The sequence below is a fragment of the Pteronotus mesoamericanus genome, unplaced genomic scaffold (genome assembly GCF_021234165.1).
Source record: "Pteronotus mesoamericanus isolate MK-2021 breed Mesoamerican mustached bat unplaced genomic scaffold, CSHL_Meso_final scaffold_533, whole genome shotgun sequence".
NCBI lineage: Eukaryota > Metazoa > Chordata > Mammalia > Chiroptera > Mormoopidae > Pteronotus > Pteronotus mesoamericanus.
This window is the reverse complement of record NW_026555320.1, coordinates 2,606,125-2,631,381: the sequence shown is the minus strand read 5'-3', so window position 1 is coordinate 2,631,381 and position 25,257 is coordinate 2,606,125. Positions and strand designations below refer to the sequence as shown.

The window sequence follows — 25,257 nt, the reverse complement described above, 5'->3', positions numbered from 1 at the left end:
GAGACACGGCCCCTTTCCCTTGTTTGGCTGCTTTATGCACACGCTTCAGGATTTCCATCGTCCAGCGGCCCCGCCACCTGCCGGGGAGGTGCAGATAATCCCGGGTTACGGGCTCACCCTGGCGGGCCGGCTGTTTGCGCAGTGCCAAGCCCTCCCCTCCGAACTCTGTTTTGTCTCATGCCGGGCTGAGTCACATAGAATAGATAGATAGTTTATCAGCACATGTCCTGCAGATCAGGTTGTCAGCTTACAAATATAGCCTCTTAGCGCACTGGCGGAGGCTCGGGCAGTTGGAGCGCTTCCGGCTCCAGGGTGGCGCGGCGCAGGGGCTCGGGCTGCAGCGCGGTCACGGGTAGGTGGCCATCGTGGCGGGGGCGCAGGGGCGCGAGCCAGCGAGCCAGCGGCTGCTCCGGGACCCCGCGGAGATGGCGGGGACCGGGAGGGTGGCGTGGTGTGGCACCTGCCGGGAGGATGGGGGCGGTGTGCTCCTTGTTTATGTTTTTCCCAGGGCAGGACAGTGGTAAACAGCCCCAGCGGGACACACAGGGTGGAGGGTTATACAGCAACCTGCGTTTGAGGGCGAGGACTAGAACTGGATGGGGTTGCGGGGAGGAGGCCGGGCGGCTGCTGTGGCGGGGTCGCCGGACTCCTGCTCCGTGAGTAGTGGGTACTGCCAGCACGCTGCCCTGGTGCCCAAGGCCGAGCGCAAAACTTCGTGGCCCCAAGTGCTGTCCAGGGAAGAGAAATCAGCTTTGTTTGTGTTCTTCCGTGCCCTGAAAGGGACGACTGACGGCCGCCGGGGAAGCCTCTCCCCTCGGAGACTGTCTCCCGCCCTGGCTGCGGGGCAAGGGTGGAAAAGGGCTCGGGCACCCGGAGGAGAACTGCCCGCCTTTGCAGGCAGCTGGCCGGCCGGCCGTGCTGGCGGCTCTCCTGCTGGACCCAAGCCTCTCCCATCGCTCAGGGCTGGGCCGCTCTCCCGAGCCACCGCTGCTAACCAGGCCCGGGGAGAAAAATTCCCCCGATGCTCATGTACCTCTCGTTTTTGTCTTATATGTAATTGGCGACAATGTCCGTCTTGATTTGTTTTATTTTAATATTGTATTAAAATATTATTATTTTACTAGGGGCCGGGCACTGTCTTAGGCACTTCACACAACTGTCACGCGGGATCCTCTCACCAGTCCTGTGAGCTCAGAGCTGCTGTCACATTAGTTGTAGGTGAGAACGCGGAGGGGCGGAGAGGTTAGATCACCGTCTCGGGATGGGCAGCAGCGCGGGGCGGGGCGATGCAGGCCCATTCAGACCCCACGCTGAATCCCATCTGTGTGGAGCTTCTGTGCCTCGCCCTCCCTTTCTAGCTTAACAAATTCTCATTAACATAATGAGTGTCCCCAGGGATACCTGGTCATGTGACATACCATGTAATTTAATTCAGAATTTGGTTGAAATATTGCAGCTATACTGACCTCGCTTGCATAAGTAGCCTCTATTTACCCCCTGTTTCTCTCTGTAAACTCACTCTGGGGTCCAGAGAGTAGCCTCCTGTGAGGACAGAATGGAATTTGTGCGCCACTAAAGCCCCTTGTCTGCCATATGGTCCCCGCTGTATCTTGACGTTGCCAGAAATTCCCACAGGTCACTGTCCTTCCCTTGGGTCCAGCAAGGGAGATGCGCCTGGAAGGCGGGGGAGGAAGGCCGGGGGCTGGTCTGCCCAAGGAGAGAGGGACCGTGGGGACTCTGAGGGGCAGCTGGGGAGGGCGGGAGCCAAGCCTCCCTCCCCATGGCTAGTTCGGATGACCCTGTGACTCCAGCCTCGTTCCCTGCTGCCTGCCTCTGCTGCTGACCCTCTAGGCCTCGGCGACCGAGCGCCAAGAAGGGCTTGACGCCTGCCCCGCTGCCGTTGTTGGGCCGCCTCCCAGACTCCCTAGATCCTTCCGCCACAGCTTCTCTCAGATGTTAGCCTTGTCCCCGTCCGCCCTCCCCGTCGGGTTATCATTTGTCAAGAGGACAAGGTGACCAGAAAGCACCCCCCCCCCCGCCCCCCGGCCTGGTACGCTGGCATATGACTGCTGAGTGAAGACATGTGTTCTGGTGCCAGCAGACACATATTTTCCAGGCATGGCCTCTGGCTCGGGAGCGGGGATGGGCCTGCAAAGTGATTCTGACACACCTGGGGTGGGAGGGAGAGTGGAAAACTATCCCTTTCTTCACGGTCCCTGCAGGACCGCTCTCCGCGCCCCGCCCCGCCCTTGAGACCATCCCTCCCCGTCTCCCCCACGGCAGCTTGGGCAGTCTCCGGCCTTGAACCCTCGCACTGCGGCGTTGAAATGTACCCTGTCAGCATCTGCCTCCTCTCCACAACAGCCCCTCGGAGGCAAGGATGTTTATGTTTGTGCATTTAGTGCGTGCCCTTAAATGCCAGGTATTTAGGGTTCCCAGGAATCAAAGGCTGATGTACCACCTCGTTAACTGCTCAGAGCACAGAGTTCCATGCAGAGGTTCAGGAGCAGGATCTCGCATCTGGAGCCTTCTAGCCGCTGCTCCTGAGTGACTGACTGCTCAGTGCTGGGGGGCGGGGCAGCTGACGTGGGGGGACCGGGCTCTGAGCCCAAGCCTGGGGCCTCCCAGGTGGCTGTTCCCGTCCTAAAGTGTGGCTCTTCTCAGCTGGGTCCATGAGCAGATAAAGTATAATCAAACAAAGGACCAAATAATTTAACTCATATTATGTGCTGTGGAGTAAATAAGCAAGACTCTGAGAGAGGACGTAACAACAGGTGGGTCTGCCTCAGGTAAAGGGCGGGGACACCGGAGCTGAGTTCCGAGTGCGCGTGTGCAGGAAGCCGCGTGAGCGGGGAACAGCGGCCGGACAGGCTGGAGCAGCCCGAGGTGGGAGAAGCTGGGGGCACTCGCACTGAGGAGGGTGGTCCCCGTGAGTGGGAGGGGCTGGCCCAAGGCCCATGGTGCCAGGGACCTACTGGGCCCTGGGAGGGCCTGGGGTCTCCCTCTCATTCCTAAGGGAAGGCTTTGGAGGACTTGAGTCAGGTGGCAAGCAGCATGATCTAGCTCTTGGAAAATGACTGTCACTGTTGTGTGACAAATGGATTGGACATGGGTGGGTGGGAAGGCAGGAGGCCAGCTGTGAGTTTTGCACAGCCGAGGCCAGATGCGATACAAATTGGCGGTGAGACTCACACGCCCTCTAAGACTTAGGTGATGAATTGGATGTGTGCACAAGGGAGTGTGTATGTATATATCTGTGTGCACCAGAATGTGTGCATCAGAGTGTGTGTGCATGCATGTCTGCATACGGGGCGGGCAGAGCGAGGAAACGGGAAGCGTAAAGGAGTGACCTCTAGATGAATGTGGAGTCATTCTCGAGATGGAAGTTGAGGCAACCAGGGATGGATTGACTCTAAATGGGTAAGTTTAGAAGGAATCGTGTTTCTCTGAGATATGTGTGAGATATTCTAAGTGGATGTGTCAAAGGAAGCAGCTGGAGATATAGTCACCAGATGTCACTATAACATCAGGCTGATTTTTATAGGTGCCTCTTATCTTACTGTCTACCACATTGGTTATATATTGCTATAAAACTAAATCACACCAGCTCTTAACAGGTTAAAATAACAACACGTATTACGTCACAATTTCTGAGGGTCAGAACTCTGGAGTGGCTTAGCGGAGTGGTTCTGGTTCAGGGTCTCTCATGAAGTTGCAGCCATGATGTTGACCAGGGCTACCGTCCTCTGAAGTCACCTCCACTGGGGCTGGAGGATCTGCTTGTGAGACAGCTTCCGCTCCTGTGGCTGTTGGCGGGAGGCCTCAGTTGCTTCTCCTTGCGGCTGCTTGAGCACCCTTATGACATGGTGGCTGATTTCTCCCAACCAGGGAATGGGGGGCGCGCGGGGAGAGAGACCTTGTAGGACCTAGTCGCAGAACTCACACACCATCACTTCCACCATACTCTCTTCATTAGAACTGAGTCACTGCCTTTTTTGCCTTTTGCCAAAACGGGGGATGTTCAACTATTGTTTCTTCAACTATTTTTTTCTGCACTGTATTCTTTCGCCCCTCTTTCTGGGACTCTGATAACACAAACATTAGGTCTTTGATATTTTTCCACAGATTCTTGAGGCCCTGTTTATTTTTTGTAAATCTCTTTTCCTCTCTTTGTTTCCAGATTGCTAATATCTAGCAACCTATCTTCAGCTTTCCTCTCCTTTCCTATGTCATCTCCATTATGTTGTGTCAGCCTATCCATGGAGTATTTTATTTCAATCATTACTTATTTCATTTGGTTCTTTACATCTTCTATTTCTTTGCAAATACTTTCTATCATTCCCCTCATTGCCCAGAGCAGAGGGAGAGCACCCAAGAAAAGGGTTCAGACCTCCTTTTAGAAGTTGTGGTTCTCCCCACTGGACAGCAGAGAGGTCCCTGGTTGGTCGGGCTGCTCTGGTTGGCTGGGTAACTGATAGGCCACCCCCTAGAGAGCGGGGGGAAGGCCAGCTGACCAGAACCGTGGCGGGGGCAGGCGGGGGGAGCCCAGGTGCAGGCAGGAGCAGGCAGCATTCAGAGCGCGGACCACACAGGGAATGGCAGGTGGAGCAGCCGCTTGGTCTGTGACCCATCGGACCACAGGAAGCTGTGTGCAGGCCACGTGGATGCAGAGGAGGCCCAGGCACTAGCAGGGACAGGAGAATTTCCGAGCACATGGACTCCACGAGGGCTCTGTCTTCTGGGCCGAAGGAGCTGCAGCAAGGCCACTGCTAGCCAAGGCTGCCAGGTTGCAAAGGGGCCACGTTCCGAGCCCGTGGCTGGGGCAGGCTCCAACTGGTGTCCACACCGCTGAGGCCCAGTCCGCACTCGAAGAGGCATGAAGCCCCTTCCTACCACACTGTCCTCTACTGGGAAATTTTAATTTTTACAGGATGAATACTTGAAGGCATTCCCTTGTGTCTCACAGAGTACGTACACTGAAGGTGCATTCAGAGCTGGGAGGCATTACGTGGATAACTGATGCTGCCGGTAACCACTTTGGTGGGGGTCAGACCTCCCATTCCACCTGCTTTCTGTGAGCGGTGGCCCCTCCCCCATCAGAGGAGTGCTGACTGTGCAGCACTCTTCAGCTGGGCCACATGCAGGTCTGCGGCAAGGTGACAATCTCCCCCTGTGCTCGGCTCTAACAGACTTTGGCTGGGGGGGGCCAGGTCCACCCGAGCAGCTCCGGGATGAGCCCAGAGTTCATAATCAACCTGGCCGGGTTGTCTCCTAAGCTCCGCCCCCTCCATGCTCTCCCCGTCCTTGCAGGTGCCTGGGGCTCCCTTTTCCTGTCCTCCAGCCTGAGACCTGCGGTTTCGGTTACCCTGCTTTGCTGTGCTCTTTCTACAAATGCACCTCGTCTGGGCCAAGCAGCGGGATGGCTGTGAGAGGAAGAAAACAAAGAGGGTTTTCTCCGCCCTCTGAGGACACACAGCTCCCCTGGTCCGAAAGGAAGGGCTTCCTTCCTCAAAGCTCTGGGTAACTGAGATCCTCCACTCCCACCTTCTCCCCCGCTCAAAACTGCTACCAGAATCCTAGGGGGCTGAGGCAGGAGAGGATGGAGAAAAGAAAAAAGCAACAGGGATTTATCCTTCTGTTAGCATTCGTCACCCCCTTTCCCAGTCCTGGAGCAAAACTAGGTGCCTTTGGGCCCAGCCCTGGCTTCTGGGCTGCCGCAGGCTCTGTGGTGCTGTGGATGCTGGAGTCCTCCCCTCCCTCTCCCACAACCGTTCCCTTCCGGAGTTTTCCTCTTGCTGTCCCGTGTATTCGGTCCAGGCTCTGCACCAGTGCAGAGCGGGAGAGACCGGGCAGAGTGTGCATCTCCTTTGACCCGGAAACAGACCCCGCTGCATTTCATGTTCCTCTTACTGCTTCCCGTACTCCGCCGCCTTCGGCTCAGGAACTCCTAAGCTGCACAGGTCTTAATAAGGCTTTGACGTAAAAGCCTCTGTTAAGGAATGACAACCAAGCATTAGCCTGAAAACAAGAGATTGAAGTCCGTAGCCAGCCATGGAGAAAAAAGTTTTAAAAAGAAAGAACTGGGCAGCCAAGTTTCTTAGAGGCAATCTGCACATAATCCAAGTCTATACATAAAAGCCAACCAAAAAGGCCAGCTTGGTGACCTGTGTCTCGGCGGCATGGACAGCCCAGCCGGCTAAGAGTAATTAAAGCTGGAAGAACTCTTCACTGTCCAGACGGTGTGTGCTCTTGCTCAGCCAGCCATGGCTCAGGTTCTGTTGTTGAGTTTCTTTCATTTTTTTAGGTCAATAAACCCTTGAGAAGTAACCAGATCAGTACATTAAGTGCCACTGCATTAAAAAAAAAAAATCATTGCTTTACTTTGGAGAAAGGTAATTCAAGTTCCCATCTTAAAGGAATAGTCTATCCTTGGTATCTTTTGGTTATATTTTTAGATAGTTGTAAATCAATACCAGTCTCAGTATTTGGGGGCGGGGGAGAGTATCTCTGGTGTGTCTTCTAACCATGTTTACCATTTTCCCTGTGTTTTGCAAAGCAGAGAAGGAGGTCCTATTCTTCAACTAAGAGGGTTTTGAATGTGCTAGGATTTAAATTAGGGTCTTGCCTGTAAGGTGTTCTGTTTGTAAATGTGTGTAATGAAGACTGGAGACTGTAAGAACAGTAAGTGATGACCAATGACCGTGTCTTCTAGGAACCTATGTGTAATGCCCAGAGATCCTGGGAAGCTAGGAAATACCAGCTCCTCAATGCCACATCCAGCCCAGCCCCTGGTGTCTCGTATAGGACGTGACTGAGTCCAGGCCTCCCTGACAACTAAACAGGTTCCACCCTAACTCAGGAGACAGTAGCTCCATAAGATTGGAAAAGTAGCTCTATAACAAAAGCCCATGAGTCACTCCACAACAGGTAGGAGACCCCTGATCCAGAAACAAAGCCACACTGGGGACTGGAGAAGAAGTAGATGTCAGGGACAGACACAGGTGCCAGTTACTTAGCAGCTCAGGGGAGAGAGACTCTGGCATATTTATAAAGCTAATCTCTTCTTTGTAGCTTAATCTCCAGTCCACACAATCTTTCAGGCAAACACATAAATGCAGTTTTCAAAGCATGAACTTTCTCCAGCGATACAGAAATATCACTGGGATATACTCTACGCAGCAGAACAGAGACGTTAACCTACAGGAACCGATCTGGAGACCCTCAACACAAACAAAGCTATCACTTCTTAAGGGGAACTTGACCACCCCATGGACCCCCCCGCCCCCGACCACCACAAGAATGCACAGCTGTCATTTGTGCCCTCCTTGAGCTTGACACCAAGATCCATGGCTCCAAGAAGACATCTAGGCCCAGTTCTCTACTGGAGACCAGGCTTTGACTGCTTGTAGGAGAATCACGAGAACAAGTCTTCCTAGATCTGGCTGCACTGTCCACAGCCACTGAGCATCTGCAGAGAAGAAAACACCAGGACTGTGAGAGGAGAGGAGAGCAATTTTGGCAAAAGATAAATCTACTGGATTTGAGGAGCGAGGCAAATCCCACGCAGGATACACCCAAAGAAATCCATGCCCAGATTCATCATAATTAAACTAAGGAAAACTGAAGACAAAAAAGTCTTGAAAGTATTGAGAGAAAAATGATGCACCACCCATAGGAGAATTATGATTTAAATGAAAACAGATTTTCCTTCATTTATGTCCAGAAACCATGGAGCCTAAAAGAAATGGGCACGATATTTTTCAAGTGCTGGAGGAAAAGAATTGTCAACTCAGGATTCGATGTCCAGCAAAAATATTCTTTAGGAATGAAGGTGAGAAAACGGTATCATCAGATGAAGGAAAACAGAGTTTTCCAGCAGACTTCTAAGAGAGTCGTTAAGGGAAGTTGTTTTAGACAGAAGAGAAATGAAAGCAGAGGGAAACTTGGGAAAATGGGAACGAAGGATGGGCAATGGATAAGGTCCGATTCAGTCAGGCATGATGGGGCTGGCTTTCTCCCCATGAGTCGTTTAAAATAAGTTTGATGCTTGGAAGCCAATCATATAACACCAACAGACAGAATATATAGCCCAACTACCACATGAAGGTAGGGGCTAAGGGGACCTGTATAGCAGGAAGGTTTCTACTTCTCACTTGAGGTGGTGAAGTATTGTTTCTAAGGAGACTATGAGAAGTTAAGCAGTATCTTATATTCCCTAGGGCAACCATGAAAAAGAAAAGACTACAGCAGAAAACAGGAAAAGAGAAAACAGAAAATAGAAAAAATAAAATGGAATACTAAAAAGTGTTCAGATAACAGAAACAAGGGAGGAAAGTAAAAGAGGAGAACAGAATAAGGATCGAACAGAAAATGACTAATTAATTTAGACCTAAATGGCAGACTTATTTGCAAACCTGTCAGTAATTATCTTAAATGTAAATTGCCTAAACACACCAATTGAAAAACCTTGTCAGATTGGGTTAAATGAAAGACCTAACAAGATGCTGCCTACAAAAATCTCACATCATGTATAACTATATATTTAGATTAAAAGTAAAAGGATAGAATCAAATAAGTGACAAGACAACTGATTTGCAAAATGGGAGAAAACTTTTGCAAATCATATATCTGGTAAAGGACCTGTATTTAGAATATAGACAGAATTATTACTAGTCAACAAGAAAAAAACAAATGGCCCAATTAAAAAAATAACAAAGGATCTGAATAGACGTTTTTCCCAAGAAGGTATACAAATAGCTGAAAAGCACACAAAAAGATGCTGGGCATCATTAGCCATCAGGGAAATGCAAATCAAAACCACAATGAGCTATCACTTCACCTCTACAGGGATGGCTACAATAATAATAATAATATAACGTGTTGAAAAAATGTGGAGGAATTAGGAACTTCGCACACTGCTGGTGGAAATGTAAGTTGATGCAGCTGCTTTGGAAAACAGTCTGGCAGTTTCTGAAAAGGTTAGACTTAGAATTATCATATGATCCTCCAATTTCACTCCTCTGTCTAATATTTACACAAGAGGATTAAAAACATTATGACCACACAGAGACTTGCACCATTTGCTCCTGTGTTAGAAATCTCCTTCAGGTAAAAGGGTTTTCCAGAGACAAAAGACAGTCCTGGAAATCAGACAGTAAAGAAAGAGGGGAATATTAGGGTCAGCATTTCAGCTCTTTACATGAAAATTATGGCCTGCAAATGTTCAGCTGCACAAACATAAGCCAGTTTTCCCACGGTATTGGCAAGCCATTAATGGAGAGGATACACTGGAGTCAGAAGATTAAATATTTGGTTTTGCATCCCCATTGACTGCTCTTTGGAAGTGTCTGGAATTGGAGCAGAGAATATTCAACAGCCCTCGTATTTGTCAACCAACACCCTGTGTGTTTGTGCGAATCAGGAAATGGATTTAGCCAGATTTCGATGCTGTAGGCAGGGGAAGTTTAAAACAATCTCTAGAAAGTTATTTTACTTAGGTAAAGGAGATAACTATAATTTAGTGGAATAAATTGAAATGCACTTTTATATCCTGAAAAAAGAATTTTTTTTGCAGGGTATTCACTTAATCACTTAAAACAAAGAGCAAAGATGAGTTGTGAAAATAGAAGAGAGAAAGCTCATAGAGTGGCCTGAGAATGAAGCATGCTGGAGGCAGATCTTTTATTCACCATTCATTCATTCACTCACTCACTCACTCACATACTCATTCAACCAATATTTACAGAGGGCCTACTATGTGCCAGGCACTGTGCTGTGCCTCACTAGGATGTGATAGCTAAGATGTGCTTGAGCCTGGCTTTCCTTGCACTTGGAAAACTGCATAAACCAAGATCAGCAGCTTGTGAGGGCTCACGTTGCAGGAGAACCTCATGGAACGTGTCCCCAGGCTGTCTGGTCAGTCCCAGGTGGGAGAGTGCTCAGCGGGTCTCTATGCAAGGTTTGCTTGTGTTACTGGTGGCCAAAGTGTAGCCTGAGATAGCAAGGGGGTGTGTGTGTGTGTGCGCGCGCGCGCTTGCGTGCGTTCTGATGAACTCATCAAACTTACCATTTAGCATGTTAGAACCTACTGGGAAGATCAGATGCTACTAAATTCAATAGAATAGGGGGCCACGAAGCTTCAGGAATGCCAAGGGGACTTTGGGAGCCCACAATTCAGTTGAGACAAGTGCGGCGTTCTAGCGGAGGTGACCCTGGGGTGAGTGTCGCGCCTCGACTCTTACACAGAGTACTGCCAGACCTGAAGAACATCAGCAGCCCGCCGCCCTTGAATGAATGAGGTATTTCATCCTCACTGAAGACAACTGATTCATTCACGCTTCACTTTAAAGTTCATGGTAAAACTATTTTCTTCTGTGTGTGGGTGAAGCTGACATATATGTATATTTTTAAATAGGTAATTTCATGCTCCCAAAATGGGACATAAAGTGGTCGTATTCGACATCTCTGTCGTCAGAGCCTTGTGGGAGACGCGTGTCAAGAAGCACAGAGCTTGGCAGAAGAAGGAGGAAGAAAGACTCGAGAAAAGTGCATTGGAAAAGTATGTTTTCTGTACTTGCTTGCAGCTGCTTTAGCTAATGGGGCCTGGGCAGGCCACAGTTGCCTGCTGGAGGGGTGTCTTTCTTTTGGGGTTTCTCACTGTCGGTGACACCTGCTTATCGGCCCGGGAAAGACATGGTGACACATTAAAATCCTGGCTCATGAGGCCATCTGACACTCTGCGCCCGGGCGAGCCATGTGACTGGTGGCTGCTCCCTGTCACGCACTTCAGCCTTCACCTATGAGCCACATGCTAGATAAGATTCCTTGTGTCGATGCCATTTTTACTTGACTGTAATGAAGCAATTTGTAGATTTACTCCTGTTATGTAAACTCGTATGAAATACAAGTGAAAGAGAGTTACCATGTCAATGAAAACTAAACTGAGCATTTTGGAAAAACTACATTTGTGATAAATATGAACCACACAATTGAGTTAACACTGTACAAGACAGATGGAAATATGACAAGCTAGGAAGGCCGCACATCCAGGTGGCTTTGCGTGTCTGTAATTTTTAATCCCCTGTGAAGAAACCCAAACTGGGACTCTTGGGTGAGGCATTATGGGCGTGGTTAATCTAGGAAAGGCCGAATGGGATCCTGATGGGCACACCCGTTCTGGAGGGAAGTCAATGGCCCTATAGCAAGTTGGCAAAGCGGGATATACAGGACCCCGCAGAAATAATGCCTGTTTGACTGTGGTTGGTAGGGTAATAATATGGGTATAATAATTTACAGTTTTAATTTGAACATTTCACCTAAAATGTCATATGGTGTGCTTGAGTGTGATATTATATTACAGAATCACATGCTTCAGAGTTTGTAATAAAAAAAGGGCGTTATTTGTGCTGGACTCTGTATTTCTATGCTTTAAGTTAAAAACAAAATGCGTACGGTGTGACCGTCTCTTTATTCCTGGTCCTCTGCTTTTATGTGCATCAAGCAAATAACCAATCTGATCATGCCTGATAATTAAGCTGTACTCTACATAAGCGTCAGGGCTGTTTCAGGTGGTTATCATTACTCCACATCTGAAGACAAGGAAGGGGGGACCTAAGTAACTTGCCCAAGCCCTTTCCGCTACATAACGCTGTAATCACAGGTAGCGGAACTTCTTATTCACTTGCCACTTAGCGTCTGTACTGCCTCTGGCCACGGGGAGACTGCGGCTGTACTGCAGCCGGTTTCTAAAATTGCTCCCTTCCAGAAGTCCTCGATCCTGCCTGCCACCACGTCCCTGAGTACAGTCTGGATGCTTTCCTGAGTGCAGAAGGCACCAAGTTCTATCCAAGTGGACTACATATTTTGAGACAATGTCCGTGTCTGATGGCTTTGAAGGGAAACAACAACACATTCCGTTTTTGTACCTCGTGGCCTATTAGCCTGCTAGAGCCTCGGGCAGATACCAAATCCCTAAGTGGAGACAAGCCGGCTCCCTGCAAAGCTCTGTTCTAACCACTGTGTGGCGTCCGGAGGGCAGCAAGATGTGGCTCATACCATCACCAAGTTTCTGATCACGTTGTGGGAAATAAGGCCTAAATGTGGGAAGTGATACCATTGTAGGTCAGAAAATGATCAGGAAGGTACTGAGGAGTGGTGGAGGCGGGGGCGGGGGGCCGGGGAGCTGAAGTCCTGAGCCAGCTCCAGGGTCCTGCTGGGCCTGCAGGTTATGAATAACAGGTTCACCTGCAGCCCTGAGATTTCCCAAGGTGGCTGATGGGTGACTTTCTAAAGCCAGGTATTTTATAAACTGGGACAGCCTACATGTTTCTATCCAAATGCTCTTGAAAGATCAGCCCATTCCTGCCGCCTTGCATGTTTAAAAGCCTTTGGGTTGGCACCACCTGCTGTCCAAGGGAATTGTAATGAATCAAATGCGTAGGAAATTTCGGGAGAAATTTTTAGCCAGGAATTCCAGCTAACTCTGGAACTCCTCTAACTTTTAAAAGTCAAAGTTGCTAGTAATTCACAGCTCTCGAGGTTTTACGTTTCCTCTATATTCCCCACAGCAGCGGAGGGAACAAGACGGGGATTGGGGTTGGGGAGGCGGGGAGCACTGCGCCTGCGCGCGCGCCCAGGTGGGCTGCTCCGGGCAGGTGCGGGCGTGGCCGCGGAGGGTGACTGCGGCCTCTGCGGGCGTTTTAGGATAAAGGAGGAGTGGAACTTCGTGGCGGAGTGCCGGAGGAAAGGCATCCCCCAGGAGGAGTACTGCAGGAATGGCTTCGTAGACACCGGCGTGAGGCTTCTGGAAAAGATCGAGAGGAACTCCCTCGTACGGCGGAGTTTGCCTTCCAAGGAGGGAGGCAAAGGGAGGAGCGCGTTTGTGTTTGAACTCTCGGGGGAGTGCTGGAAGGTGAGTCGTTGTGTTCTTGTCTGAAGCCAGCAGAGGGCTCTGCGCGGCGCTGTGAGCTCCGGGCCTGGGCCTTGGCCGCGGGAGCGCTCTAGCCTGGGAGGATCCGCTCTGAACCGGGCTCTCGCGTCTCCTCTTCCACAGAGACAGTGTCCTCCTGGGAAGAGCATCGGGGGTCCACTTGGACTCAGGCTTGGAGCAGCCGGGGCCCCAGCGGCGCCCCCCGTAGGATGGCATTGCCTTTAAAATGCTTAAAGCTGATGCCCCCGCCCCCAGCACACCTTTAAAATAACTCTTGCTTTTTTAAATTTTTAAGCAAATGGAGCCTTTCACCCTCTAACACCCTCCAGTGGGTGGTGACTTTGCTGACCTGTAAGCCGGTTCCTCCCCACCTCCAGATTCTGGGGCCCGGACAAAGACGCCCCCCTTTTCTTTCCTCAGGGGTTTACAGGTGCTTCCTGCTCTCACTCCTGCCACCTGGCACTTTGCTTGGAGAGGCAGACGCCTATGACTGGCTGTCTCCTGGTTGGAGCGGCACCTGGGTGTGCCCTGTGCAAGTAACCTCGGGCAGTTGGGCAGTCGTCCCTTTCAGTGGGACAGGGTCCGCTGAGACCTGTCCTTTATCCCTTATGACCCCGGGGTCAACTCCGGATGACAGCTCTCCACTTTGGCTCAGCGGCAGGGGGTTGGGCTCCGAACCAGGAGGGGCCGGATGCTTTGGCCAGGGCTGGGAGCTGTGCTTAGAAGGGCCCCGGGCTTGGTTGAATGCTCTGCTGTCACCACCTTGGAAATTTGTTTCCCTCCCTCCTCCCCTCCCTGCCCCAAGGTTTTATTATTTAGTTTTAGAGAGAGAGGGGAAGGGAGGGAGAAAGAAAGGGAGAGAAACGTCAATGTGGAGAGAAACCGGTGTTGGGTGCCTCTTGTACGGCCCCGACTGAGACTCAACCAGCAACCCAGGCTTGTGCCCTGACCGGAGTTAAACTAGAGTCTTCTTGCTTCATGGGATGGCACCCAAACCACTGAGCCAAATCAGTTGGGGCTTGAAAATTCTTAATAATTTTTAGCAAGGTGCCTGCATTTCCATTTTACACCAGTTCCTGAAACTATGCAGCCGGCCCTGACCCTTAGTGATTCACATAAACATGTGCGGGTTTCGGCTTTCCTCTCTCCGTGAGCCCGAATCACGCACACTCTGCCCGTCTGATGGCTCTCATGTGAAATCATGTTTAGGGTGAACATAATTTTGTAAGTTAAAAGCTTAACCCGTGGATCTAATAGCAATGATCGCAAAGCACATTGCCAAGTACCAAGTGCCAAGCAACGGGGTCGCTTGGCCTTCCTGCCACCTCCGCCCCTCTGACCTCGCTCCATCTCCCCCTGTGCACCTGCCACAGTTTGCTGATGGTGCCTTGTGGTCTGGGGACACGTGTGCTGTCCTCATCTTTGTTCCACCCTTCAGTGCTGAGCTCGCCTTGCTTGCAGAGGTAAGACTTGGTGGACTGAATTTCTTCACCTGCACAAAGAGCCACCCTCAAGTCTTCAAGCACGTCTCAACACTGTTCCCGTTTTACCCAGAACACAGGAGTGAGGGGAGGCCTTGGAGACCCCTGCGTGTTCCTCTCTGCCACCTCAGAGGGGAAGGCCCAGGGAGGTGGCTCACTTGGCCAACTGTGGAGCCTGTCCTGGAATCTTTGGGACTAATGTGAAGTCATATTTAGGGTGAAAATAGTTTTGTAAATTAAAAGCCAGGATGACTTTCTGGTGCCTTTTTGCTCCCGAAGACTCATAAAAACATGTAGAAATTTGGCCCAGCAAGTATTAGGTAGTTTATCAAGTATTTTAAAAGCCAACTGCAGAGGAAGGGAGACACAGCCTGAATTTAAGAATCTAATGCAAGGACAGATTTTATTTTTAGAATATGTTGAATTGGCATATCGTAAATAAATAAGACTGTGGATGTGAACTCGATTCTCTGTGTTGACCAGGCATTTGATTGGAATAATTCATGGCAGTTTTGAAGTTGGGCTAATCTCTTGTTGCAAGATTAATGATAGCTGCAGCATCTCCGCTTTCTTTTTGAAATGGCCAGAAAGCTGGCAGTTACGTCACACGCTCTCACACACTGACGCACGTTCTCTGGCTTCTGGCTTTTAAAATAAGTGCAGGTGTTGCTTGGCTTTGTGCACAACGCCACTCAGCTCGGCCAATCGCTGTCCTTCCCCTGTTCCAGGAACTCCCAGACTCACTCAAGGAGCAGACGCACCTGAAAGAATGGCACATAAACAATACCCTGATTCAAATCATTCCCACCTACATCAAGCTGTTCCAAGAGATGAGAGTCCTGGATCTGCCAAAAAACCACATCTCCCATCTTCCAGCTGAAATAGGTATGTCTCTTAGCAGAGCCACAGGCCTCTGGTGAGCAGGCAACTGGTAGATAGGTAATGCACCCCCCGCCTCCTGCCCCAGGAAGATGTGGGTAGAGCCATTGCCTGTGTTGCAAGAGCTGCTTGTCCTCAGTGACCCCCTTTGGGTGGCGATGCCACACTCTCACCTGTGTGACAGCACAGACATTTGCCAAATGCTCAAAAACTACAAGTCTCACAGGTGAACAATGCTGTGTTTAGGAACTGTTTATTTTCTTTCAGTTGTAGAAATATAAACCTGCCATGAGATGTTTACTGTAAATGTAAAATACAATATATCATTCCCATAAATTAGTCCTTGATAAGTTTGGTTTAGCTTATTATGTCATTTTGATTGACATTTTACTCTTGTCAGTCACTTTGTTGTTGAAGACCATAGTGGTCATAACTGCTTCTCTCTCGGGGTGTGGGGTGCAGGTTGGGCGGCTGTGCAGAGCTCCAATAATTTTGATTTCCCACTTTTAAAAATTACGCTAAGAATGTTCCAGTGCTCAGTGCCTTAGAACAGGCATGCCGTGCTTTTTGGAATATTAACTGCATTTGCTCCCATGCTGGCTTCTGGTTTGGGGCTGGTTATGCAGGTATTCAATCAAGACAGCCTTGGGAGGTGCGTTTCTCCATCAGTCATTGCTGCTTGTTATTCTCGGTGTGCTCACTTCCTGTCGGGGAAAGGGATTTTCTTTCTTAAAGCATTTTCTTTATGAAGCATGGCATATTATAACTCAATCAATGTAAACATGAAGCCAGAGAGCAGTGAATTCCGGGCAGTCTGGTTACAGTCTACTCTGAATCATTGACCGCACACAGAAAGCTTCGCGCCTGTTTCGGTACCGAGCTCTACTCAGGAGAGCGCACCGACAGGCCGAGGCTGGGCGCCGGGCTTCCCGGGAGCAGGGGCACGCTCTGCAGCCATTGCCTGTTACTTTACTCATCGTGTCATTTCAAAGGGGTTTACACTCTGCGGTGCTGGGGCCTGACGCGGGGTTCGTGGAGGACAAATCCCCCACACTCACCTCGCCTGCACCTTCACGAAGGGCGAAGCAGGTGAAGACTAAGAGAAAAGGAAAAAAATGCTCAGGAGGAAATGTGAGCAGGCATTTCATAAAAAGTGCTTAAAAATCAAAATCAAAATTATGTTTGATCCCTGCCCATCATTTATACAAAGGTTTTACATTTTTGTTTTGTTTCTGTTCTTAAAAGACCTGAAAGGACCTATCCTGTGATGTTCTTTTTTTTTTTTTTTCCTGGTGACAGGCTGTTTGAAGAACCTGAAAGAACTCAATGTGAGTTTCAACCATCTGAAGAGCATTCCTCCAGAACTGGGAGATTGTGAAAATCTGGAGAAACTGGATTGTTCTGGAAATCTAGAGTTAACTGAGCTCCCCTTTGAAGTAAGAGAGTAAACACATTTGCACCGTGATTTACTCACTTGTGTTTGGTTTCTGACATGGGATGGCCTATAATATGGGGAAGAAGCTTTAAAAGATGAAATCCATCTTTAATATGGCACATTTTCCTGACATTTCAGTCACTCTCTATCAGCTATTATAAGGTCTTTAAAATGTCTTTATACTAGGCTAGGACCTGAATTTACATTCAGAAGTGCCATCAATGGGAAACTAGGCAAAAAGTCCTGTTTTCATGCAAGATATTTTTATTCAATGCCAGTGTAAGATATGATGCCTGTTGGCTGTAATGCAAACCCCAATTTACTATCTACATTGGTGATGTAAAATTGGAAGCAGGTGGAAATAAATAAATGGGGTAAAATTTAAAAAAAATGTGTACATTCAACTAAGCTTGTAGGTAACTAAAGTAGTCCTAGAGCATGGATTTAAGAAGGCCATTAATTTAAAAATATTATTAGTTTCTTTTGGTCTGCATTCATTGGAGAAATGATTTAAAATCACTTTTTGGATGAAATGGAGCAGATTAAAGTGAACGGTTTTTATTGCCAAATCAAGCTCCACCAGCGTCCTGTGCCGGAGTGCGGTAAGGATCTCACAGTCCCGCTGCTAGTGGAGAGGCTTAATGTGTTCCCGCCGGTGAGGACCTGACAGGGCCCTGGCCACTGGGGGAAGTCCTAGAAGGGCTGTTGGTCTCCTTTCCTGAAAAGTTCTGTGTGGGAGGAAGTGGCTGCTTCTACTATCAGCATCCATCTCGCTCCAGGAAAACACAGCGGTCCAGGCGAGGGGACCCCGCCAGGGGTCATGATTCCCTGTGCACCGTCAATCGCTGTCCTCCCCAGTTTAGAAAACAGCACGACCTTCTCTCAGGTGTTCAGGCTGGAAGCCAGCCAAGCACCTTCCACCAGCAGCCTAGTCCAAGCCGGTGTTGCCTGTCATTTAGACTGGGACGGCAGCCTCCTAGCCTGGTCTCTCTCTTCCTTCCTGTACGCTCCCCTCCTTTAATGAGACATAATTTATATGTCATAAAATTCACCCATTATAAATGTGCATTTCACCAATTCAGTTTTTGGATATTGCCACCACCTCCTAAGAATTCTGTCTTGCCCATACGCTCTATAGAATGGCATCGTTTATTTATGAAATCACCAACCCTTCAAGGGCAGCCACTATGAGCTGTTCATCTTAGCGCCCCTGGCACATTGCACAGTGGTCCGGAATGCATGCTGTTTTGATCTCTTTTGCATATATTCATGGAAATGCCTTTGGGAAGAGACAGCAAGTGCAAAATTATTTGTCAAACTTAATTCTCTCTCTTACAAAAGTAGTTAAAATATTTTGTTGTTCCTTTCCAGTTAAGTAATTTGAAGCAAGTGACATTTGTAGATATCTCAGCAAACAAGTTTTCCAGTGTCCCAATCTGCGTCCTGAGGATGTCTAATTTGCAGTGGTTGGATATCAGCAACAATAACCTGAATGACCTGCCACAAGATATAGACAGGTAGCTACTTGCATTTTGAAGGTGAGGTATATGAATTAGTTACTAACATCTTAAATACTGTTAACATTTTAAACTTGTATACCACATGGATGTTCTTCGAAATCAATGAATTTTCCAGAGTTCATTGTTTCCAGGAAATGAGTTTGGTTTGTTGTATAATAAGACAATTTTTAGTCTACATGATACACGTGCCTGTATATGATGAGGTCTGTCCGAAAAAGGCCCAGCCATTGTTAATATAACCAGAACAGTTTGCGCATGGCAGCCAAGGAGAGTGGACTGGAATGCACATGTGTCAACAATGGCGACTTCACTGTACTAGTCGGTGAGGGTGGTAGATGCCATTAAGTGAGTATGTGCACAGTGTGGCTGTCGCATTAAAAATGACTGAGTGAGTAGAACAATGAATCTGCATCCATTTTTGCATTAAGCTTAAACATTCCTCCATGGAAACTATTCGGATGATTCAGAAGGCTGCAGCTATGAGCAACTGGTGATTGGCAGCTTCATCACGACAGCGTGTCTGCTCATGCATCGCATCTCATGCAGAGTTTTTTGGTGAAACATCCAATCACCCAGGTGACTCAGCCCTGCTACAGTCCAGATTTGCACCCTGTGACTTCTGGCTTTTCCCAAAACTAAAACCACCTTTGAAAGGGAAGAGATTTCAGACCATTGATTAGATTCAGGAAAATATGATGGGGCAGCTGATGGTGACAGGGAGAACTGTGTGAGGTCCCAAGTGTCTACGTTAAAGGGGACTGAGGCATCATTGTCCCGTGTACCATGTTTTTTGTATCTTTTTCAATGAATGCCTCTATTTTCCATAGTACATGGCTGGGTACTTTCTGGACAGACCTCTTGTATATATAGGGATGAGAAAAAGTAGGTTTACAGTTGTGAGCACACAAAACAAAGTTTATTCTTGTATTATCATTTATTAATTATTGTATTATATTCCATATAAACAACTGTAAACCTAGTTTTACCCACCTATAAATGTGCATTTGAACAAATCGTTGTTGCCTTGGTGAACTTTAATTTCTTTTGGTCCCCAGTAAAATGGCATCATAACTGTTCTTTACTCCATAGAAGTGGAAAAGTAAAATTATTACATATGGCATAGAAACATATCACTTTATGTTTAGGATATCAGTGACGATAATTTTTATTAGTTTCATTTGTTGACTTACTATACATAATCTTTCGAGCAAAACTGGTATGCTGAGTAAGATTCTCCAATTATATCCTCATAGCTATTCCATGTTTAAAAGAAATTATTACAATGAATCCTGTAAGATTCATTCGTTCATTTATTCTGCCAATGTTATTGGGCTCCCGTATGGCAGGCCTGGAGAGCAGCCTGGGTTTAAAGCAGCGAATGAAACAGACCTCCGGCCTCCCGGAATCCACGAGTGGCCCAGTCCTGCAGGCCATTCCCTATTTCTGTTTCCTATTCCTGGTACATCTGATGTGTATCCACGCTTTCTCGGTTTGTGAGACTCAAGGGGAATTGTTTTAGTTTGAAGCGCAAGGGGAATTTTGTGAAATATGTAGGGGGTCGGTCAAGATTTTGCAAATGAATGAAAAAAAAACCCAGAGAGAGGGTCACTGAGTTGAACAGAGTAAAAATAAAACTCCTTTGGTGCACAGTTGCCTCATTTCCTTTTATCTCTGCAGGTTTCTTCCTATTTTAAAGTTAGAAAATAGGATGAGAGAGGAATAACTGGACTTTCAAGATATGCAGAAAGAAACACTGGCTGAAATTTGTTTATTTTCATTGCAACTCTAGTATGACTTCTTTCCCATGCCCTGCTCACCCTTGGAACGAATGAGGCAGGCACTTGGAGGGATATATTGTTTTTTTTTAAACTTTATTTTTATTTTTGATTTTAGAGATAGGGGAAGGGAGGGAGAAAAAGAAGGCAAGAAACATTGATGTGAGAGAGAAAAAAAGAGATCGATTGGCTGCCTTCTGTATGCACCCCAACTGGGGACCGAACCCGTGACACAGGCATGTGCCCTGACCCGGAATCAAACCAGCAGTTTGTGGGACGACGCCCAACCAATTGCGCCACACAGGCCAGGGTGGGAAATACTGATATTTTTAAAAAAGTTTTTCAATTACAGTTTGCACTCAATGCTATTTTGTATTAGTTTCAGGTGTCCAGCACAGAGGATAGATGTTCACATTGGAAAGATATATTGACTTTTAGGCCCCCTGAAGGTCTACTGCATACGTGCAATTTCCCTATGCTGCCGCTATTCCTGTCTTCAGTTGGCAGTTAGATGGGTAAAAAAATAAAAAACACAAAACAAAGAACAAATTGTGTCACCTGGCATGACTTTATTTATTTAATTTTTGAAGTTAGTTCTTGCTTATAAGGGTCGCATACAAAAAATAAACTTAAGTTGGAATTTCCTGCTAGGATTTATTTGTAACTCATTCTGGTTTTCTTTGCTGTGAGGCTGAGTCCTGTTTTTGGGCCCCTTTCCCGCCTTCTTAGGCTAGAAGAGCTGCAGACGTTCCTCCTGTATAAGAACAGGCTGACCTACCTCCCCTACGCCCTGCTTAACCTGAAGAAACTCACCTTGTTAGTCGTCAGCGGGGACGATTTGGTGGAGCTCCCGACCGCCCTCTGTGACTCATCCACCCCTTTAAAGTGAGTAGACCAGAGGTCCTGGTGGAGACGTGTTCAGACCCAAGGAAAGGAGCTTGGGGGGAGGGACGTGGGCGGGGGGTGCTGGAGCCTGGGCACTGGCCTCAGGAAGCAGATCAGACGGTCCTCGTACTCTGGGACTCAGATCCCAGTTCACGGGAGTTCTGATGCCTTTGTGTGGGATTTTGAAGCTTTTGGACGGAACACGGGGAGGTAGAGCTCAGAGGATTTCTGGACAATGCTACGTGCTGGCTGAAGGCGCAGCGGGGCAGGGGCCCGGGGCTCCTGTGTCTGTCGCTCCCTGGAAGCTGGCTCCATGACATATCCCTGGGCTCCCTGCTAGTGACCCTGCCAGGATTTGGAGCTTTGGGGATCCCCCTTCACCTCTACCCTGAGACCATTATGGCCCATCCCCAGTAGCTTGAAGCCTCCCCAGGAACCTTCCCACGGGGCCACTCTAGTGAGGGTCACTTCCCCACTGTGTCCGGAGACCCATCTGCCTGTTCCAACGTCCACCCAAGGAGGTGTTTCCCGGGACGCCCAGTTCTCTCAGTGGCAAATGCCCATGTCAGCATGGCTCTTTCTTACCTCTGGTCCTGCAGTGAGATGCATAGCAAACAGCAGTACAGAGGTGACCTATTGCAAAGAGAAAGACTAAACTTGTTCCTGCATAAGCACAAGTGTGACGGGGCATAAGACATCTTCCCCACCCGCCCCACCCAACTCCTTCCGCCGGGGTGGGCTGTCCCTGGCTGGCTTAGGAATGCCGCCTGGGTAAGACGGGCCCACTGGAGGGAGGGCTAGCAGGAGCCACCCCCAGAACCCCTTCCACTTGCAGGGGGCAACTGGCAGCAGGCGGAGTTTGCCTCCGTCAAGGTGGAACAGAACATTTGGTCGGGATAAAACTGTGACCTGGTTGCCGGTGACTGAAGTCAATTCAAACGCTGTGACCGCAGGGCTTGGAGAGCTAGGAGCACCAGATGAAAGCTCTTTGAATTAATAGACAGTTCAATAAAAGGACTAGATATAAGTCTTTTTAAAAAGTCATTAGCTTCCTGATATCTTAGAAACAACCTGTAGAAAGAGAGTGGAAGAGTGAAGGCATTAACAGTAATAATCGCAAAATACAACATATCCAGGCAAAACCCCAGGAGAAAAAAGTTCTCTTATATGAAGGGGAACTAAGAAGTGTTCCGAAAGAATATCAAAGAGGTGTTGAATATTTAGAAAGACATGCTGTCTTTCCGGATAAAAAGACTCTAAAGATGTATTTCTTCCCAAAATTATACTTAAGTAGAATAGGATTCTTATCATCACTTTAGTGGGATTTTCTTTTTTGGAATTTAAGAAACAAATTTGAAAGTTTATGTGAAAGGTAAAAAAGCTAAAACCAGCAGTGATAATTTTGAAAAACAGGAGTAATGTGACAGAATTTTCAACCTTTCTGAATGTTCAAAAATGTTCATAAGAAGATTTTGAAAAAGTAAAGGTATAGATCACAAAAACTGGGAGGGCTGGGGACTGAAGAGAAGGGAAGCAGCACCTCTACTTGACTCAAAGATACTGAAGTATTGGTCCTGCGGTAAAAGATACTGCGTGTTGATTAAGTTAAAATAGTGAAAGAGGCCGCCTCTGGGCCTGAGAGTCACAGGGGCGGGACGAGGGGCGGCTGCTTTAAATAAAATGTGCCACGGCACTATTCAAATTAAAAAACATGTAAGTATACAGTAATTACTTTGATAAATTTGAAGAATGATGAAATATAGGCCGATTTCTGTTTTGGGGGGTAGGGAAGGACAATACCAATTCAATGAAAGATGACAAAGGGCAAGTTGAATGGATCTATGTACATAAGAATTAAAATCTTTTGCTTTCTCCATATTTAGACATTAAATAAAATTGAAAAGAAAAAGAACAGGAAAATAGATATGCTAAAAGATGATTGATATGTGTGGATATGTCATATATAAAAATATATAAATATATGGATATAAACTCTTCTAAAACCAGTTAGAATGAGGCTAATACCCAAGACAACAGGGACTACAACTGCAACCAAAGACTATTTGAGGAATTTCCTCTTTTGAATTGAATTTATTATATCATCTTCACCTCAAAACATCTTTTAAAATTGTGAAGATAGAAGACCAAATGCCATTTTAATTTCTTTCCTTTAGCTTTCCTTTACCTCCTCTCTTTTTCTCTTCCTTCTTGCCCTCCCCCTTGCCCTCCCCCTTGCCCTCCCCCTCTTCTTTCTGTGGGGATGTTATCTGAGTTCTTTTTAACTAAGCTACCTCATTTAAGCGCTGATGTCACTATTGGGAGTAATAGCAAGCATAGTAAGACGTCATGCCGTTTTAAGGGCCTGACTGAGAGGAAGCGTTATTGTCCGCCTCGGCCTCCGGCCCGCCGCCCTGTCTGTGGCCGAGCGGCTCCCATGTTCCCCATCAGGCCTCGGAACAGTGTCTGCTTTGGGACTGATTCCATAATCCCGACGGGCTGTGTGTCCCTCAGTGGGACTCCACTGGCCAGGCCAACTTTATGTGACTTTCAAGAATAAGTAAGAACTTGGGATTTAGGACCGCAAAGGTTGACTTCCGATGGGAGGAATTTTGCAGTTAAAAATGCACAGGGGAAAATGTGATATTGTCCGTATTTTCCTGACTAGATTTGTAAACCTGATGGACAATCCTATTGATAAAACCCAGTGTCAAGATGGTGATGAAATTATGGAAAGTGAACAAGATCGTCAACACTTTGATAAAGAATTTATGAAAGCCTATATTGAAGATCTTAAAGAAAGAGGTAGGTTACTGATATTTAAAACATTTAAAAGGAATATACAGAATTCCATTAACTCATGCGACACATTTACTGATATAAGTCAAATCGACAAAATGTTAATTGGTGTGGGACAGTTTACGTTGTAAATTATTTTTCCGTTTACCAAAAAAAAAAAAAAGGAGATACATTTCCTTAAAATGTTTGATTTGCCTAATGCACTTGAATGCTTGGTACACCGTCAACTATTTGACAGAGAAACATACACTTACAACATGAGGGTCGCATTACTAATTATACATAAGTTTTTAATTAAATGACAGACAAAAGAGTCTCCTAGTTAATGGGACGGTAAGATTCCATTTCAAAATCCAATGAAGCTCAACATTAGACAAAGTCATCTCTCATAAATCAAGGTACACCTATATCAAAATCACAGAAGCAAAAACAAAATGGCAGGTTAGGCAATCAACCCATTTAGTTTTGGTTTCCAACAGGGTGGTGATACTGCAGAGGGGCAAGGCGGTCACCGGAAAGGGTGGGAAGTATTTTTCCTGGTGACTGTTTCCAAAGTGCTCTTCCTTTTGTCACAAGAACGTGTAAACAGGAAAAAGGCATGAATTCATCTTCGTTCTTCTCATCATGTAGTTATGCTCCACAATGAAAGGAGAATGGTTGAGTATATGTTTTCCTTTTGCTACAGAGTCGGTTCCCAGCTATACCACCAAAGTATCCTTCAGCCTTCAGCTTTGAGACCGTCCGTCAGAAGGTGACGGAATCTCCCCGTTTGTGGAGTTGTGAATCTTTGTGTTGCGGGTCCGGTCACAGAGATGTAACGCCTTGTGCTGAAGCATGGAGTCCAGAAACCATGGTCATAACTGTTTGGAAAAGTGATTTTCAGATTTCAAATACATGAATACCTCTCTCTGTGGACTGGGGAATTGATAAATGGGTTTATATGTTGATAGTTAAAGGTTCATTTGCATACATTTGCTTCCAAGTAATGCACATTTAATGTTTTAGAAAATGTACTCTTTTTTAAAATGATAACTTAGACCAAATTCTGAAGTTGATTGCATTGTTTTCAGGAATCAAGGGATAAAGGGGTTGTGAAAAGAGCGTTTATATTGGATTAGTCAGGTGAGAGTTTATTTTGGCTTTTTTTTTTTTTTAAGGAGTCGTAATGCATTATTCCTTTTACTGAGAAAATTGTCCTAAGTATATACAAACCTCTATCTCCATGTGTTTTAAATTAAATCTTGCAAGTGTGGGCTCTCAGGAGAGACTTTGGTTATAATCTGGACCTTGAAGATACAAAGAAGGGTGGGTTTTTTGGTTTCGTTATTGTTTTTTGCTCTACAAACACTTCTTGAGGGGGAAGGAGGGGGAGGGGCCGCGGAAGTGGGCAGCTTGGGGGTGGATGTGCAGGCTGCCCGCAGTCCCCTGTCTAGCCTCCTGGTCGGAGTGGGTATGTGTGTGTCGGGGGGGCCAGGGCGAGTCAGCGAGGGGCTGCTGGGCCCTCAGGAAGGGTGGTCCAGCGGGTGGGGGGGAGGTGTTCTGGCAGCGCTGGTTGGGG

At 47.4% G+C, this 25,257-nt stretch overlaps 1 protein-coding gene across 1 annotated transcript; it reads left to right on the top strand.

The window, feature by feature from the left end:
- Positions 1-216: 216 nt before the first annotated feature.
- Positions 217-25,054, top strand: LRRC2 (leucine rich repeat containing 2). Its single transcript, XM_054594805.1, has 9 exons — positions 217-352; positions 10,415-10,558; positions 12,703-12,910; positions 15,138-15,294; positions 16,588-16,724; positions 18,095-18,240; positions 20,748-20,903; positions 23,569-23,705; positions 24,385-25,054. The coding sequence occupies exons 2-9, from the start codon at positions 10,434-10,436 to the stop codon at positions 24,432-24,434; spliced, it is 1,116 nt and encodes a 371-aa protein (XP_054450780.1). The 5' UTR covers positions 217-352; positions 10,415-10,433; the 3' UTR covers positions 24,435-25,054.
- The last annotated feature ends 203 nt before the right edge of the window (positions 25,055-25,257 follow it).